Raw genomic sequence first — 13,964 nt, forward strand, 5'->3', positions numbered from 1 at the left:
TGTCCATAAGTCCCTCGAGCCGCCACAGGAATTGAGAATCCGATATAACCACACATCAAAGCCAAGTCTGTTTCGGTCAAGGATGCGACGATGTCCATCTTGTGCTGATCTCGAAGGCCAAAGCTTTTATTTTCGAGGTCTTCTGGTGACCCACTGCTAATACTTTTAGGGTATACTAGTCTACCTTCAACCTTATCCACTTGGACCGGCTCCGAAGATACTAGACAGTAGGATTACTCGCTGCGAACCACGCACATCAATCAGCAGCCGCAACCATGATCCAAAGACAAGATATGGGTTTTCAAAGGAGGACGAAAGTGACACCGCCGGCCGGTGACGAGCTACAGCAGGTAGCGCGGCCACCATATCACGCCTACCCGATATGAACTTCGGCATGCACGTTCGGGAGATGCTACTGTATGCGCATTGCGGGGTGGAGTATACGCCTACGACTGTGGGAGTGTTAGTGCGGTGATGACGGTTGTGCTGTGTGTTTTACAGTTTTTGGGCGGGGGAGGTAAAGGGGTGGTCGCGGTATGCTGTGGGTAGTGGTGGTCATATAAGTTATTGCTCAGGAGGGCTGAGGGCAGAAGAGAATCAATCAATTTCGATGTGCTGTCTCTGCTGAGTGTGTGTCATGTAAACTGAAGACAAACCAAACCGGACCAGATACACCAAGTAGAAATGAAACAACGCCAACCCCGTCCTTCTAACCTGACCTCGTCATCATCACTCATCAAGACCGACGCATCAAGCAGTTGCCCTCCGTCTCTTCCTACTGTTCAAGCCTCTCGAGGCAATCAGGAGAGGGTCTTCATCCCCGTCACTGCCCGTCGCTTCTTGCATGTGTAGACTCAACAAGGCATGCGCGGCCTTGACTTCTCGCGCGAAGAGCGCAGAGCTATGTTTTCGCTTGGTCCGGGTCTCGATCTTTCGGCTATGGTCAAAATCTGACGACTTGACGGAACCACTATCGCTTCGGTCGCTCTTCTCGCGGTAATCTTCATCATCGTCATCGTCATCAAGATCCAGGGAGAGGACCTCGGTTGCGGTACTAGTACTCTCCGTGTACATGGTCGAGGCGCCGGTCTCGTCCGACCCAGAATCCTCCTCACTTCCTGCTGTGCGTTCTCGGTCGGGTGTCGGGGCAATGGTAGCGAGCATCGCTCGCGGCGAGGGTGGTTCGGAGCAGATCACCTCGGAGCTTCGTGGTGTGTTGACGGGGGTGAAGCTATTCCGGAACGGGCTCACTGGGGAGACGCAGTATGTGTCGCCATGGTACTCGGGCGAGGACGACCCGTAGCCGCTCCTACTATCTGGGTATCGGTGCTGAAGAGATCGGGGTATGAGTCGCTTCACGAACCCAGAGCTCCCTGCTGAGGTCGGACGGAAATTAGTTCCTGTCCGGAGAAGGTGGAGGGAACTATAAGATGGAGACTGGAGTTCAATCATGCGGTAGTAGTTTGCCGTCTCGGTAGCCTTTCTTACAATAGCCGGGTCGATGACCATACGGCCGAACCGTCCACGGTCCTGAGGGTGAATGCACATCGATGGGAAATCCAGGCCGAATAATGGTGTCAAGGCGTGTCGGATCTTCCAGCAGAATGTCGCTGCCATCGCTTTTGCTGCCTCATATGGCATCCAGTAGCCTCAAAAGGTAAAGAGTCAGCAGGAGAACACAGACAGAAAATGACGGTCAAATACCTTGGGCGGCAAGTGCTCCTCCAGTGATACTGTGGCAAATCTCACGGAGACCAGGGTTGGCATTCAGCATCTTGGCTGGTGTCGTCTGATCTCAGTCAGTCAGGAACTAGCAGCCAAAGTCGTGCTGTGTACCTTTGAATAGTCATTGCATTTGAAGAGATGCGTCGTCCGCACCAGACCAATGTTGTAATCCCACATCACAATCCATTCTTTCTCGTCGCCGGGAAGTTTAAACGTATACTGAAAGACTAGAGAGCCTGTAAGCATACACACCCCTTGGGGATGTGGTGTTGGCTGCTGCGACTCACCCTCAAAACTCTCCCGACCAGTCCGCTCCTGGAACGATTTCTTCTCACTGTTATACGGTATGTGTCTTGCGTACTCTGCAATATCGCCCATGGGATGGATGCGAAATTCGCGGTGCTTTCGAGCCAACTCGTCGTCTCGCTCTTCGCACGGGGGATACCGGACCTCCCCCCTGGACTTAGCCTTTGTGAAGATCGCGGCATCTTTGGCAACCTTGGGCCGTTTAGGGCGGGGCGTATTAGAAGCCATACTGGCCGCAGAGCTTGTCAGTGTTGGAGTTGGTAATGATTTTTGGCTCGGGCAGGGAAGGGGATTCAACAAGGATGCTATCGACGCCATGTAAACAGTGCTCGAAACGAAGGTTGAGAACAAAGTAGAGTCTGCGGATCTTCCGTGAGGTTTCCGAAAACAACCTTCTCTTCGAAACTGGAGATTATGAGAGACACTGAAGGAGACAAAAGGTCAGGGTTGGAAGAGGATTTATCTGACTTGATGAACAACAGAGGATGAGGCTAAAGTCAATCGTGTCCAATCTGGTCCCCAAGACACTGAGGATTAAAGGATTCTAGAAGGTCTTGCTCAGTGCCAAAGGAGAATATAAGAGACAATGGAAACAAAAAGGATGGGATATGCAGAGACGGGAACGAAGGGTACGCAAATGTGTGGTTACCGTACTGCTTTTGGTGATCACCGGACTAGCCCAAAGAGCCAGATTAGAAAATAGAATGTAAGAGACCCTCACAAGAGACGAGTGGGCGACACCCTTTTCAGTTCTTTGTTAGGAGGCTTGTTCTGAATTGGATCCCCTTCTAAGAGTGGATACAAGTGACGGCGTCTTAGGAATGCTGCCCAAATGGCTATACTCTGTTTGTTCGGCCAGCCAGACTGAGAAGTCATCTCAGCAAGTGCAAAATCCTCTTTTTCGAGGCAATGTTCCATGACCGGGAGGCAGCGGTGAACCAAGGCCTACGGCTCCGGATCTAGACGTCTGGGTTGCGGATGTCTTAGATTGAGGTGGGAAGTCTTCGGCATGAGAACAACCTCACCGGTACTTGGACCCAGGATTCATCACGAGGTGCACGTTCAGATTGGCCAGGCTGCGATGGCGAGTCCAGACTTGCCCTACCTCAAGCACCCTTAGAGTATAGCAGGTACTCCCAAGGTATAACCAGACAACGGTTCGGTTGCAACAGAGCTTCAATTAGCGCCCGCTCGGCAATGACAGAAAGCTTGCTCCCCTTCCTCTCTCTTCCTCTTCCTCCACCTCCCCTCTCAGTGCCCGGTCATGACCTGTGACCCCTACTAGCTCGATCAAAAGTCACGCATGCCCTCCAATCTCTCGAGGCTTCACCTGTTCCACTCCTGATCTGCAGCTACCCAAGACCAAGAGATGACGCAGGCCTAACGAAGAGACATGGTAGATCACGTTTCAGGAACGACTGCCACCATGTGGAGGTCTTGCATAGCTGGACCATGTCTATTGCTGCTCTTGCTCCAGATCCCCACCATGCAAACAGATGGAGACAGCGGTCTGACGAGCGTAGACCGCAAAGGGACAAGGTAGCCTTGAAAAACAAAAGAGGGTATCGACAGACTTTCGTACCGCAATACTATTTTTTTTTGTTGACCATCTATGGTTGTTCCCGTTCCCGGTTGGCGAAATAGTGTTTTGGTCACTTTTTTTGCCCTCGCAACTTGATATCGACCATCCATGTCGATGACCTCGACCTTAGAAGATGGTATCAACCGCTAGATCATCCGGAAGATTAGACCTGACCGGACGACAATGGCCAATGAACGAACGGGCTCTACAGCGATGGCTCGACGAGGCGGGCAGTAGGGAGGTCTGAGACCGCGGATAGCTGCATGACGCTTTCTTCCTGTACGACGGGAAGCTGCTTTTGCTCTCAACCAACGAGTTCCTACTAAATCAGCCACTTGAGCCAGGTGAGACCCAGTATTGCCCGTAAATTTGCCCGTAAGGGCGAGCTTGGCTCCATCCGAGTCGGATCCGGTTAGAAACAACTCAAAAACTGAACAAAAAATTGTGCTGCCGTGGTTGATAGACATTTCAGAATCAGATAGCTCTTGGATGAAGCCGAGCTAGCCTTCGAAGAAAGAGTGACAAGCACAATAACAGTTGTTACACCAACAGAGCTCCCAAAATTATGTAGTCAGGTCTATTTCCACTCCCCTGCTTCCCCCCGTCAGACGACATCGCGATAACATGAACATGCCATACTAGCCTCGCTCCCTGGAAGTGACACCCGTTGGTCAACTTGCCGGCTTTAGTTCCGACAGACCGCTATGGACGAACATAGCTCTCACTGGCCAGTTATCTCATCAGAGACGCAGGTTTTGCAGACTCTGCCTATATGACCACAGCCTTCAAAGGAACATTCCATGCAGGTTCTCTGCAGTAGGTCCACAACCTCTGTGGCGTACCAGTCGTCATTCTTGCTTGATGGCCTGTCTATGGGAAGACCTGCTTGTTTCGTTGATTTGTCGACAGTTCTGTCTTTGCCATCCTTTCAAATTTCTTCTTTGAAGGCTTTGCATTGGTTTGTCAACGGTTCTTCAGAGCCGCAGCTAAGCTTGGGGGCGATAGGTTCATGGCGACTGGCGACGTTGTTTTCCAGCCTCATCCCAATCAACAGAGAGTGATGTCTTGCTTGAACTCAAGACAATAGCAAATATTCTTAGCCATCACCGGCCAAAGTCAGTGGCAGTATCCGGTAGTATCGATCAGCTGCGATTGCCATTCCCAGAGCCTCTCAAGTTTGAGACAAGGAGGATCTAGAAGGTGAGAGAGAAGCTCAACGTCCGAAACATGGACTACATCTGTCAGGAACCATTTTTATTTTCGCCATGGAATGAACATCCAGCCTATTCTTTTGCTTTCAAAACGAAATCAGAGAGTCAAAACATGGCTTCAAAGCTGTTACTCGTATGTGGCGGACGGCATAGGATGCGGCATCGACCAATGCCATCTTCTGCAAGTCAGACCGCGACAGGATTAAAATAGATATTACAACGACTTCAGTTAGCCTGCCTGCGCAGATCGTCAGTCACATTTGACCTGAAGTTGATGGGAGACTCGATGTCAAAGAGAGCAAGTAGGTCCAGCCCAGGTCCTGGTCTATTGATAGTGCAAACAGCACAAACAAGCCAGCCTCCCGTGACCTCGAGGTACGAAGTATGATGCATCGAAGTCTCTTTCCCAACCTCCCAACCCATGTGTCAGGGACTCTCATGTTACATTGGACTGTACCTACATACAACCTGGAGTTGCACTGGAGCCTAGGTAACTCCTTAATTAATCAATGTGCATTATACATGGCATCGCATGACATACAGCACGCAGTCAAGTATGCCCGTTGCGAAATGCGACGTTGCCGGGTGTCCCCCGTTAGACTCAGAACGGGATGATCCCTGTCGACTGCGGCATCATCAAACAGCTCAGGCAACACTTGTGTGACGTCTCCCAATCTGGGGTAAAGGGGTGGAAAGGAGCGAGGTCATCCCGCTTACTACAGAACACAGAGAACGTTATGTCCTGTTTGGATGTATTAGGAACAAAAGTACCACGCTTTGTGAACTTGGTCCGGATTTAGATGCAGGATTGTCTGAGAAGACGCGAGTCGGAGTCATTGCGCTGATTGAGCCTTGGAGCTGCCATGGTTTGAAAATTGAACATAGAAACCGTTACTTCATATTGGCATTGTTGGAACCAGAAAAGGACAGGTAGACCAATGGATCGGACCTTCATAGCCAAGAAAGCAACGGCACAAGCAAACATTATGCAGACAACTCAATAAATTTGAGACAGATCGTAGCGTATGTCATTTAGCACTCTGATGTGCTTCTTGGATAGAGGGATACCAGAAAAACATGAAAGGGGGGAGAAACGCAGAAAAAGAAAAAGAAAATCACATGAGTCACAAAATACTGATGGTGAAGCTTTTAGGCAATGAACCTGAGTGTTAACGCAGACGCGGTTGCACACAGACAGAAAAAAAGACCCTTGTAAAGGGAAATAAGCGAAATAGAAACCCTGAGATATCATACCATCTTAACATCATGCACGCCGAACCATCCATCCCGAGTCACAATGTACAATTCAATTCTACCCAAACTCAATTCGCGAGAGCAATACTAGATCGCTTGCCCATTAGCATAATCCCTGTCCGATGACATCATATCTTTGACCGACAGGCAGGCCAATAGATGAGCAATGAGACAAATTGCGCACTTAAGCAGCCAGCAGAGGCTCCCTGGTCTCCAAAGGCTCGCGGTTGTGCTCAATGGGTTTTGCTACCGGTTCCTGCTTGGGGGCCTCCGGGAAGTCCGTTGTCTTGACAACGGCTTCGGCGCTAGGCTCCTTCTTGACAACAGGACCGGTATTCTTGGTAGCTTCTGGTGAAGTACTGCGGCGGTGACCAATGTACTCTTGAGCCTTGGCGCTGTAGTCACCGACGTACTGCTTCACGAGGCCGGTGGCATGATGGGTACGCTCCTCAGCAAGGTCCTTCAATTGGTGGGCTTGGGAGTTGATCATTCCATGGACATTCTCAATTTGAGCATCGATGACTTCGCGGTTGTTGATGTAGACGAGAGGTCCCAGATACGCGATGGTGACGGCAATCAGAGACAATCCCCAGAATGGGAGGAACTTGATCAGCCAGTAGGCAGTAAAGGCGGCAGAGAAGGCCTGCAATTTCCCGGTCAGCGCTGAGCTCATCCTTCAAGGACAACATGAGCATATTCGAGTCTAAACATACAGCAACAGTGTGGACAACATTCTCGGCGAACAGAATACGCTGGAACTCAAGAAGAAGGAAGTCGACGAGCTGTTCGAGGTCCTCCAAAACTGCCTCAACGGTTTCCTTGGGGACGGTGTAGTATTTGCGAGGACGGAACGAGCTGGCGAGGCCCTGTGACAGCACGAGACGACCACCAATTTCGGCCGCAGCGGTGACTACCATCTCAATCAGCTAGAGTACGCAATATATGCACCAACAAGCATCAACTCACATCCCAAAGCCAGATACGTAAACTTGAAGAACCAGCGAAGAAGGGGCAGGTAACGGGCGGCAAAAATAAAGGCGATGACGCTCACAAAGGAAACGGCAGTCGCTCTGGGTTGCTCCCACTTGGTTGATGTCAGCAACATATGTAAATTGAGACCAGACCAAGAGATAACTCACGCTCAGGAGTCTGTAAAGCAAGGAATGATAATCTATGCGGTCATTAGCTCTGTCTTCTGAGGTTGCTGGCTTGGCTTGAAAAATCGCTCGACATACAGGTCAGGGGCTGGCCGGTCGCAGTGGTCGTTGACGGAGTTGAGCTCGAATATCTCAGGTCGCGCAATTCCTCTTGGGTACGCGAGGCCTCGGACTTAATGTTGGTAATAACAGGACCTGCAAAACAATCTTGTTAGAACTTTGATTCATCCGCTATCGACTGAGTTTCTTCTGTACCGTTCGTCACAGCATCTCTGATGCCTGGATTGCAAAGTCAGTTTGTGTAACGCTACACCGTGGGGAAATGACAAACTATAGATAGCAGTCGTAGTTAGCATTCCTGTCTTCAAAAAAGGTCGCCGATGTCTGCTCCAAACGTACCTTACTGCCGTTAGGGTTGGGATAGCTCACGTCACCGGCGCTTTGGACTTCGGCCATGGCGGAAATTTGTGTGGAAAGCTCTAGAACTTGGGTCACAGAGTATGGAGATGGTTTTGTTGTCAGGGGTTCCGTGAGAAAATGAAGTTCCGGATTTAAACAGATGGAAGTTGCCGAGATTAGGAGGAGTGTAAGAAAAAGAAAAGGATGAGAGAGGGATGGATGGAAGTGGATGGGGGCAGCAGCAGCAGCAGAAAAAAAGATAAGGAGAGGGTCGTGCTCTAGCCTGGTCTGGTCCGATCCGGTCTGTTTTGGTGGTGATGCAATCGAAGCGAGCGCGGACAGGTTCGGGCTTGTCTGGTCGTGTGCTTCACTGCCTTTTCTCTAAGGGACGACCCACTCGAGTATTATTCTGCAATAATGGATGTTATTTATTGTTCACTAATTTGTTCTTCCCGTCTTGAAGCATTAACAGACTTCTACCTCCTTCGTAGTTACATGGAGAGTTGTCTGACAAAAGCTACTATTAATATTTCTGGGCTCCTTCGACATGTGATAGCGGCACTCACTTCCTCGTGATGACATACGCAGTATCAACATCATAGGGGCTCTCTATCGCCACACTCTGAAAACTTGGCAGGCGAAATACCCATGAAAGCGAAAGTTCCAGCGCTACTACATACAACGGTCATTGTCCATTTGTATTTAAACTTGATTCTAGTGTCCAGGTTCAGATCTCTCGAGCATTGTGGCTGAAAAAACACAGTCACCCCCCGCATGGGCGAATGGCGGAAGCCGTCAAGTTGCCTATGATCTCACAATGATCTCTTTGACTCTGACAGGCTGATTTGCAAGAGCATGTTTGCACTGCTGTTGATTGGAGGCGGCTTCGATCTTCTGCTTGATCCTTCTAGATGGTTGGTGGATTGCGGCTTATAACAACTATGCTCTTAATTACAGTTCGGGATTCTGGCCGAAAGCTTAGATCCAATTCTCAACCCCTTTGACTATTCTCAATTCTAGCACTGTTATGGAGTCACTAGAGAAGGCAGTAGTGAAGGCTGAGAGGCTCACCGACACTGGCGGATTCCACCGCTGGAAGCAAGGGATCAAACGAGTGCAGAACAAGAGAGTCTGGTGCAGGCTTTGGCCATCAGGTATGACCACTCTAACGAGCTGCTGGCTATTTGAGAAGGTGCAAATATAAAAGTCATTGTGTCGAGGAATGGCAGCGTAGAATTAGAATGGATCTACGGAGTAGATGCCAGCAAAATCAGGCAGACTTCATGATGTAGTTTTATCACGTGATATTGCGGGACTCACGCGTCTCCGATGTTTTGATGCTCGACTTCCGCCGACGACGAGCGACCGCAGCACATTGTTTGCCAGCAAACATTAGCCGCACCACGCCATAAATCGATGATTACCTCGCCTGGTCCTGACTCCTCAGAACGGGCATTTTGGCCCTTTACTTGATTACATCAATCTGTCCCGCACCCGCCCAGTAAATTCTTCCTATCGCATTTGTTTACATCGCCATGGCGCCTGCCGGACCGAGGGTGCAGAAGCCTGTGGGCTCTGCAGCATGGATTTCAACCGAGAAGGAGAATTATGCGCAGCTGGTCGATCAGGAGATGGAAGAGATTGAGTATCCTGTGCGCCATGAAATGGATTGGTTGAATGAGCACATGGCAGAGGTGTTCGCCAGCAATCAATTGTGCGTTCTGATCTACATCTTAAACAATCCGTCGACCCTTACTGACTGCAAAATAGCAATCTTACAGACGTGTTCAAAACTCCCGGAAAGCTCCGAGGTAAGACACCTCGAACAGCACGGAAGCGGAATGTAAATGAGAACAGAATCGTAAGTTGGCCGCATCCATTGCTATGTTTGATTTCGTTGATTATTTGTACTGACTGATATCAGCCTTTGAGTGAGATTTTCACGACATCTCATAATCAAGGAGACCGCAGTCGTAATGTCAGCCCCGCCCGTTCACCCGTCAAGCCTACCGCTGCGCCTATCACAACTGCGCCGTCGGAGCCAAAAGTCTCTCCAATCAAGACGAAGGACATCGCAGAGAATACCTCGCAACCTCAGTATCCTGATTTGACTCAGAATTTGAACTCGTTCCCCCAGTATAACACCGATTCGGGCTACCATGGCATGCCAGACGATGAAGAGGACGATCATGACGATGATGTGGTTCTCACCCAAGTGCAGTCGGAGACGCAGACTTCCACCCAACCTCTCGAAGCCGAGCCCGTTACCGCCAATGAAACCCAAAACCAACCCCAGCGACAGTCTGTTGATCGTCGTACAACAGCTGCTTCATTCCATTCGGCTCAGGAAGACGTACGCCAACGCGGAGAGACGGTCGAGCCTATAGAGGAGCCTATGGAGGAGCCTGTGGAGGCTGTCAACAATGAGACGACACCAAAACAGGAAAAGATGGCTTCTTCCACGCCCCAGCCAGATGAGAAGCAGCCGGAAGCATTCGTCGTGGCTGATTCGGCGGCCGAGGTCGAGGCCGAGGTCGAGTCCGAGTCCAAGCCACAGGCGGAACCACAAACATCGCCAGCCAAGTCTTCTCCAATGAAACAACCAGCAGCTCCTGTAGAAGAAGAGATTCATGAAAAAGACGACACGCCTCTTGACTCCTTGGATGACATCGGCACGCCTTCCGACAACTCCACACCGGAGAGACCTCCGATCCGCAAGAGCAGCCTGAGCTTCGCATCGCTCCCTGCACGGGAGCCACTGTTGAAGAAGAGTTTGGGCGGCTCGAGAATCTCTCGCACGAGCCACATTGACATCACTAGAGTGAACAATGCAGGTCCTAGTTCATTTGGTCGGCAAACTGGTGGACACAGAAATACTGCTGTGGACGAGGAGCCAGCGCTGGATGACGATATGGATATTGATGAGGGTAGAAGAGGTGCTCAGCAACAAGATGATATTGAGGCAGAAGCAGACGCCACAGCTAGCAAGGCCCATACCAAGTCTTCCACTCAGAGACTTCACGAAAAGATTAGCATGCTTGGCAAACTTCAACCCTCGCGGCCTACAAAGTCCATCCCATCCGTGTCAGGCCTATCCTCTACTCACGTTGCTTATCCCGAGCTCCCAGCAGCTAGTGCGAAGTCAGAGGTGCTCAATCAGGAATCTCGCGAAGCGTCTGCACCGGAGCCTATGGCGATCGACGGGGACGACTGGATCAAGCCAATAGAGTCTCCACAGAAATCACATGCTCTCAGAAGCCCGAAAATGGACGTGAATGTGAAAGAGTCTACTAAGGAAACAAGTCGCCCATACATTGAGAAGGTTTCAGTACCACGGACTCAGAATCGGAGTGACACGGACGCGGCGAGAGCCAGCAACCGAAACGTCACAGAATCGATCCGTGAAAAGTCTTCAACGCCAGCTTATTCTTCACCCCAACGGCCTACCCATCAGAAGAGTGCATCAGTGTCCAATACGGGCCATCACGCTTCCACAACACCAGTGGGCTCCCCAGCCGCTGAGCGTCATGATGGCCCTCTGAGCGCATCCAAGTTGAAACTTCAATCTATCATGAGATCTGCCAAAGGTCTGTTTACGAACACCGGCAGTGTGACAGCCGCCGCAAGATTAGAAGCGTCCTCGCCTGATGAACTAGGGTTGCATTCGTACAATCGTCCAAGCGGTAATACTGCTCGTGAAACACAAGATCGTCGGCCGGTCCAGATATCTAGTCCTCTCCCTCGACAAGAAGGGCGCAGAACGCGAAGCTCGACCGAGAGGGAAGAAAAACGCAAGCAAAAAGAGCTTGAAGATCGTCGCCGAGAAGAGGAGCATGCAGAGAAAGCGCGGGTAGAGGAACGCCAGAAAGCTCTTCAATTGAAGATCGCTCAGGAAAGGGCGCGGATGGAAGAAGAGGAACGTAACGCTCCCCCTTCGGCAGCCGCGGCTCCAGCCAGCTCGACGAAGGCACAGCCGCTGCAGAGACACCAATCTAGAGAGCCCGAACCCAGCCACGAAACCGTTTCTCGAGCACCCAGCCGAATGTCCGTCTCCCAACAGCAGCCAAAGCAGAACGATCGGCGCCCTGTCAAGCCCACTCGTGAAGCTCTCCAGAAACCCAAGCCTCAGCCCGTCTCTATTCGTGTCGGCAGCGCGCTTTCGCGCCAGATCCCCCTAGCATCCACTTCCGTGGCGTCTAGCGGTCCAGAACCCAGTGCTTCTGTCGCTGCACCACCCTCAGCTTCCAAGCCGCCAATTCTCAAGAAAAAGGCAAGCAATTCTTCTTTACATACCGCGTCTTCAAATAGCAGTTTCAAGAGTTCAGTCTCCAGCCAATCGCAGCGCAAGGTTCAGCTTGCAAATGAGCGGAAAAGGGAGCAGGAAGAAAGAGAGGCGCGCCGCAGGGAGGAACAGAGACGTGAGTTGGAACGCAAGCGAGCTGCTCAGCAGCAAGAAGAAGCGCGACGCCAGGAAATGCGCAGCCGAGCAGAGGCCGAACGCCGGGAAAGGCTTGCTGCTGAGGATGCGAAGAAGGCCGCCCAGATACAGGCGATCGAGAAACGGCGACAGGAAAATGCACGGAGATTGGAAAGGCAGGGCAGTCAACAACCTACGAGCGAACGAGTAAGTGAATCTCGCGACGCGGCTTTGAATCTATGCTGATGCTCCATGTACTTTAGGCTTCAATTGTCCAGCCAGAGAGACCTCTTTCACAGGCTGCCAGACCCGCGTCACGGCTTGGATCCATTCAACCTTTCAGTCGGACGATCAACCCGCCTCAGCCCAATCCGGCAAAACCACCAAAGAGAGGGCTGGACGAGGAAGCCAGCTACCGTCCCGCAGCCATGAAGTCTAGTACTGTCCAACCTTCCGGTGAATCTAAGCGCAGGAAGACGGAAGATGAACACAACCCTATGTCAGCCATTCGACCCACAATGGCCCCGCCCATCAGACAGTCGGGAATTCGCAAGGTAGGCTCCCGCCATTCTCAGATCACTCTAGTCGTGTATGCTCATCTCGTATTCCAGGAATCCATGAAACCTCCCATGTATGGCCACGGACAAACTTCTATGCATCAACCAGGCTCTTCGATCTTCAAAACCGCCCAGCCCCAAAGACCAGCTCACCCCATGGATATGGCAAAGTACGCAAGCGGCAAGATACCCTTCGCAGAACCAAGCAATGCCGTGTCTCAACTGCCTGGGCATAAGACTCCAGGCACCAGCTCGTCTCAAAGGGCACCGGCGAAACCATCTCCCAACTATCCCAACGGCGACAACATTCATCTTCCCGAGATTGCTACTGATAGTGAGGATGAGGACTCGGATGCGGAGATGCTCCCCGTGCCCAAGTGGGCTCAACCTAAGGAGCTCGAGAACATCCTTCGGCAGCAGGAAGGCATGGAGGCGGACTCGATCTTTGGTCCCATCGCTCCATTCTCACTGGAGGAAACATTCAAGGCGGACAAGAAGATTAAGAAATTCCGTGAGCGTACCAGTAGCGCCAACTGGTCTGGTGCCGATGGGCTGACCCAAGAGGAAATCCGGCGTGACCTCGCCGAACGTCAACGGCTGAGGCTCAACGGCGGCTGGACTTTTGACTCATGATTTCTGCCCTCATTTTTATCTTGGTCGGGTATTTCTTAAACTTTACAGTGGGGGTTTGCGTTGCTAGCGACAGCTGAACTCTGGTAGAAATTGGGTGATTGGCATACCTGGCGGCGTTTGCGGGTCATTGATATGCTATTAGCTTTGTAGTTGCATTATTGGGAACATAATTCAAGCATTTAGATTTACACAATCATGGATAAGTTTAGGTATTTCAATGTAGTCGAAGGCATTGATTTCTTCCAGTCGAATACGACAGACTTGTAGTCCATATGCTGTCCAGTCCATTTGATTGAGGCATATATTGTATCTGCTGTTCATCACAACATCGTCAAACGACTGCAAGGTTGGGCAAACGGGTAAACAAGACACGGAAGGAACAAGAAAAGAAGGGAAAAGGAAAATGAAGACAAAAAAAGAAACAACAGAACGAGACAGGAGGAAGGAAAAGACACGCTACCAGTGAAGATGGTTGGGGGGAAAAAAGGAATGCATCATCCGTGAATCGAACACGGGCCTCGTCGATGGCAACGACGAATTCTACCACTAGACCAATGATGCTAGTTGTTGACCTTACTTCCTTACTTTGGTATATAATGCAAATACCTCCCGTAACCCAATTATTATTGCAAGAGTGGGAGGTGCAGCATAGTGAAGGAAAATAATGAAGAGCAACGTACAATCCACGAGATTCAAGAACAAACAGGGTGTTTTGGCTGCTAT

The 13,964-nt window shown here is 50.8% G+C and overlaps 3 protein-coding genes and 1 non-coding gene across 4 annotated transcripts; 1 reads left to right on the forward strand and 3 right to left on the reverse strand.

Moving 5' to 3' along the window:
• Positions 1-750: 750 nt before the first annotated feature.
• Positions 751-2,349, reverse strand: Aud_004004 (putative APSES transcription factor Xbp1; the record flags this gene model as incomplete). The annotated part of the gene is made up of 4 exons (XM_043288950.1): positions 751-1,649; positions 1,705-1,789; positions 1,837-1,952; positions 2,013-2,349. The coding sequence occupies 4 exons, from the start codon at positions 2,347-2,349 to the stop codon at positions 751-753; spliced, it is 1,437 nt and encodes a 478-aa protein (XP_043144885.1).
• A 3,913-nt stretch (positions 2,350-6,262) lies between these two features.
• Positions 6,263-7,691, reverse strand: Aud_004005 (uncharacterized protein; the record flags this gene model as incomplete). The annotated part of the gene is made up of 8 exons (XM_043288951.1): positions 6,263-6,721; positions 6,792-6,988; positions 7,045-7,162; positions 7,218-7,249; positions 7,314-7,430; positions 7,491-7,514; positions 7,547-7,565; positions 7,635-7,691. 8 exons carry the CDS (start codon positions 7,689-7,691, stop codon positions 6,263-6,265), a joined length of 1,023 nt encoding a protein of 340 aa, XP_043144886.1.
• A 1,478-nt stretch (positions 7,692-9,169) lies between these two features.
• Positions 9,170-13,241, forward strand: Aud_004006 (uncharacterized protein; the record flags this gene model as incomplete). Its single annotated transcript, XM_043288952.1, has 5 exons — positions 9,170-9,348; positions 9,405-9,495; positions 9,559-12,258; positions 12,315-12,605; positions 12,663-13,241. 5 exons carry the CDS (start codon positions 9,170-9,172, stop codon positions 13,239-13,241), a joined length of 3,840 nt encoding a protein of 1,279 aa, XP_043144887.1.
• A 490-nt stretch (positions 13,242-13,731) lies between these two features.
• Positions 13,732-13,802, reverse strand: Aud_004007. The gene has a single exon. It is a non-coding gene; the product is annotated as a tRNA-Gly (tRNA).
• Positions 13,803-13,964: the final 162 nt, after the last annotated feature.

The sequence above is a fragment of the Aspergillus udagawae genome (genome assembly GCF_001078395.1).
Source record: "Aspergillus udagawae IFM 46973 DNA, scaffold_3, whole genome shotgun sequence".
Lineage (NCBI taxonomy): Eukaryota > Fungi > Ascomycota > Eurotiomycetes > Eurotiales > Aspergillaceae > Aspergillus > Aspergillus udagawae.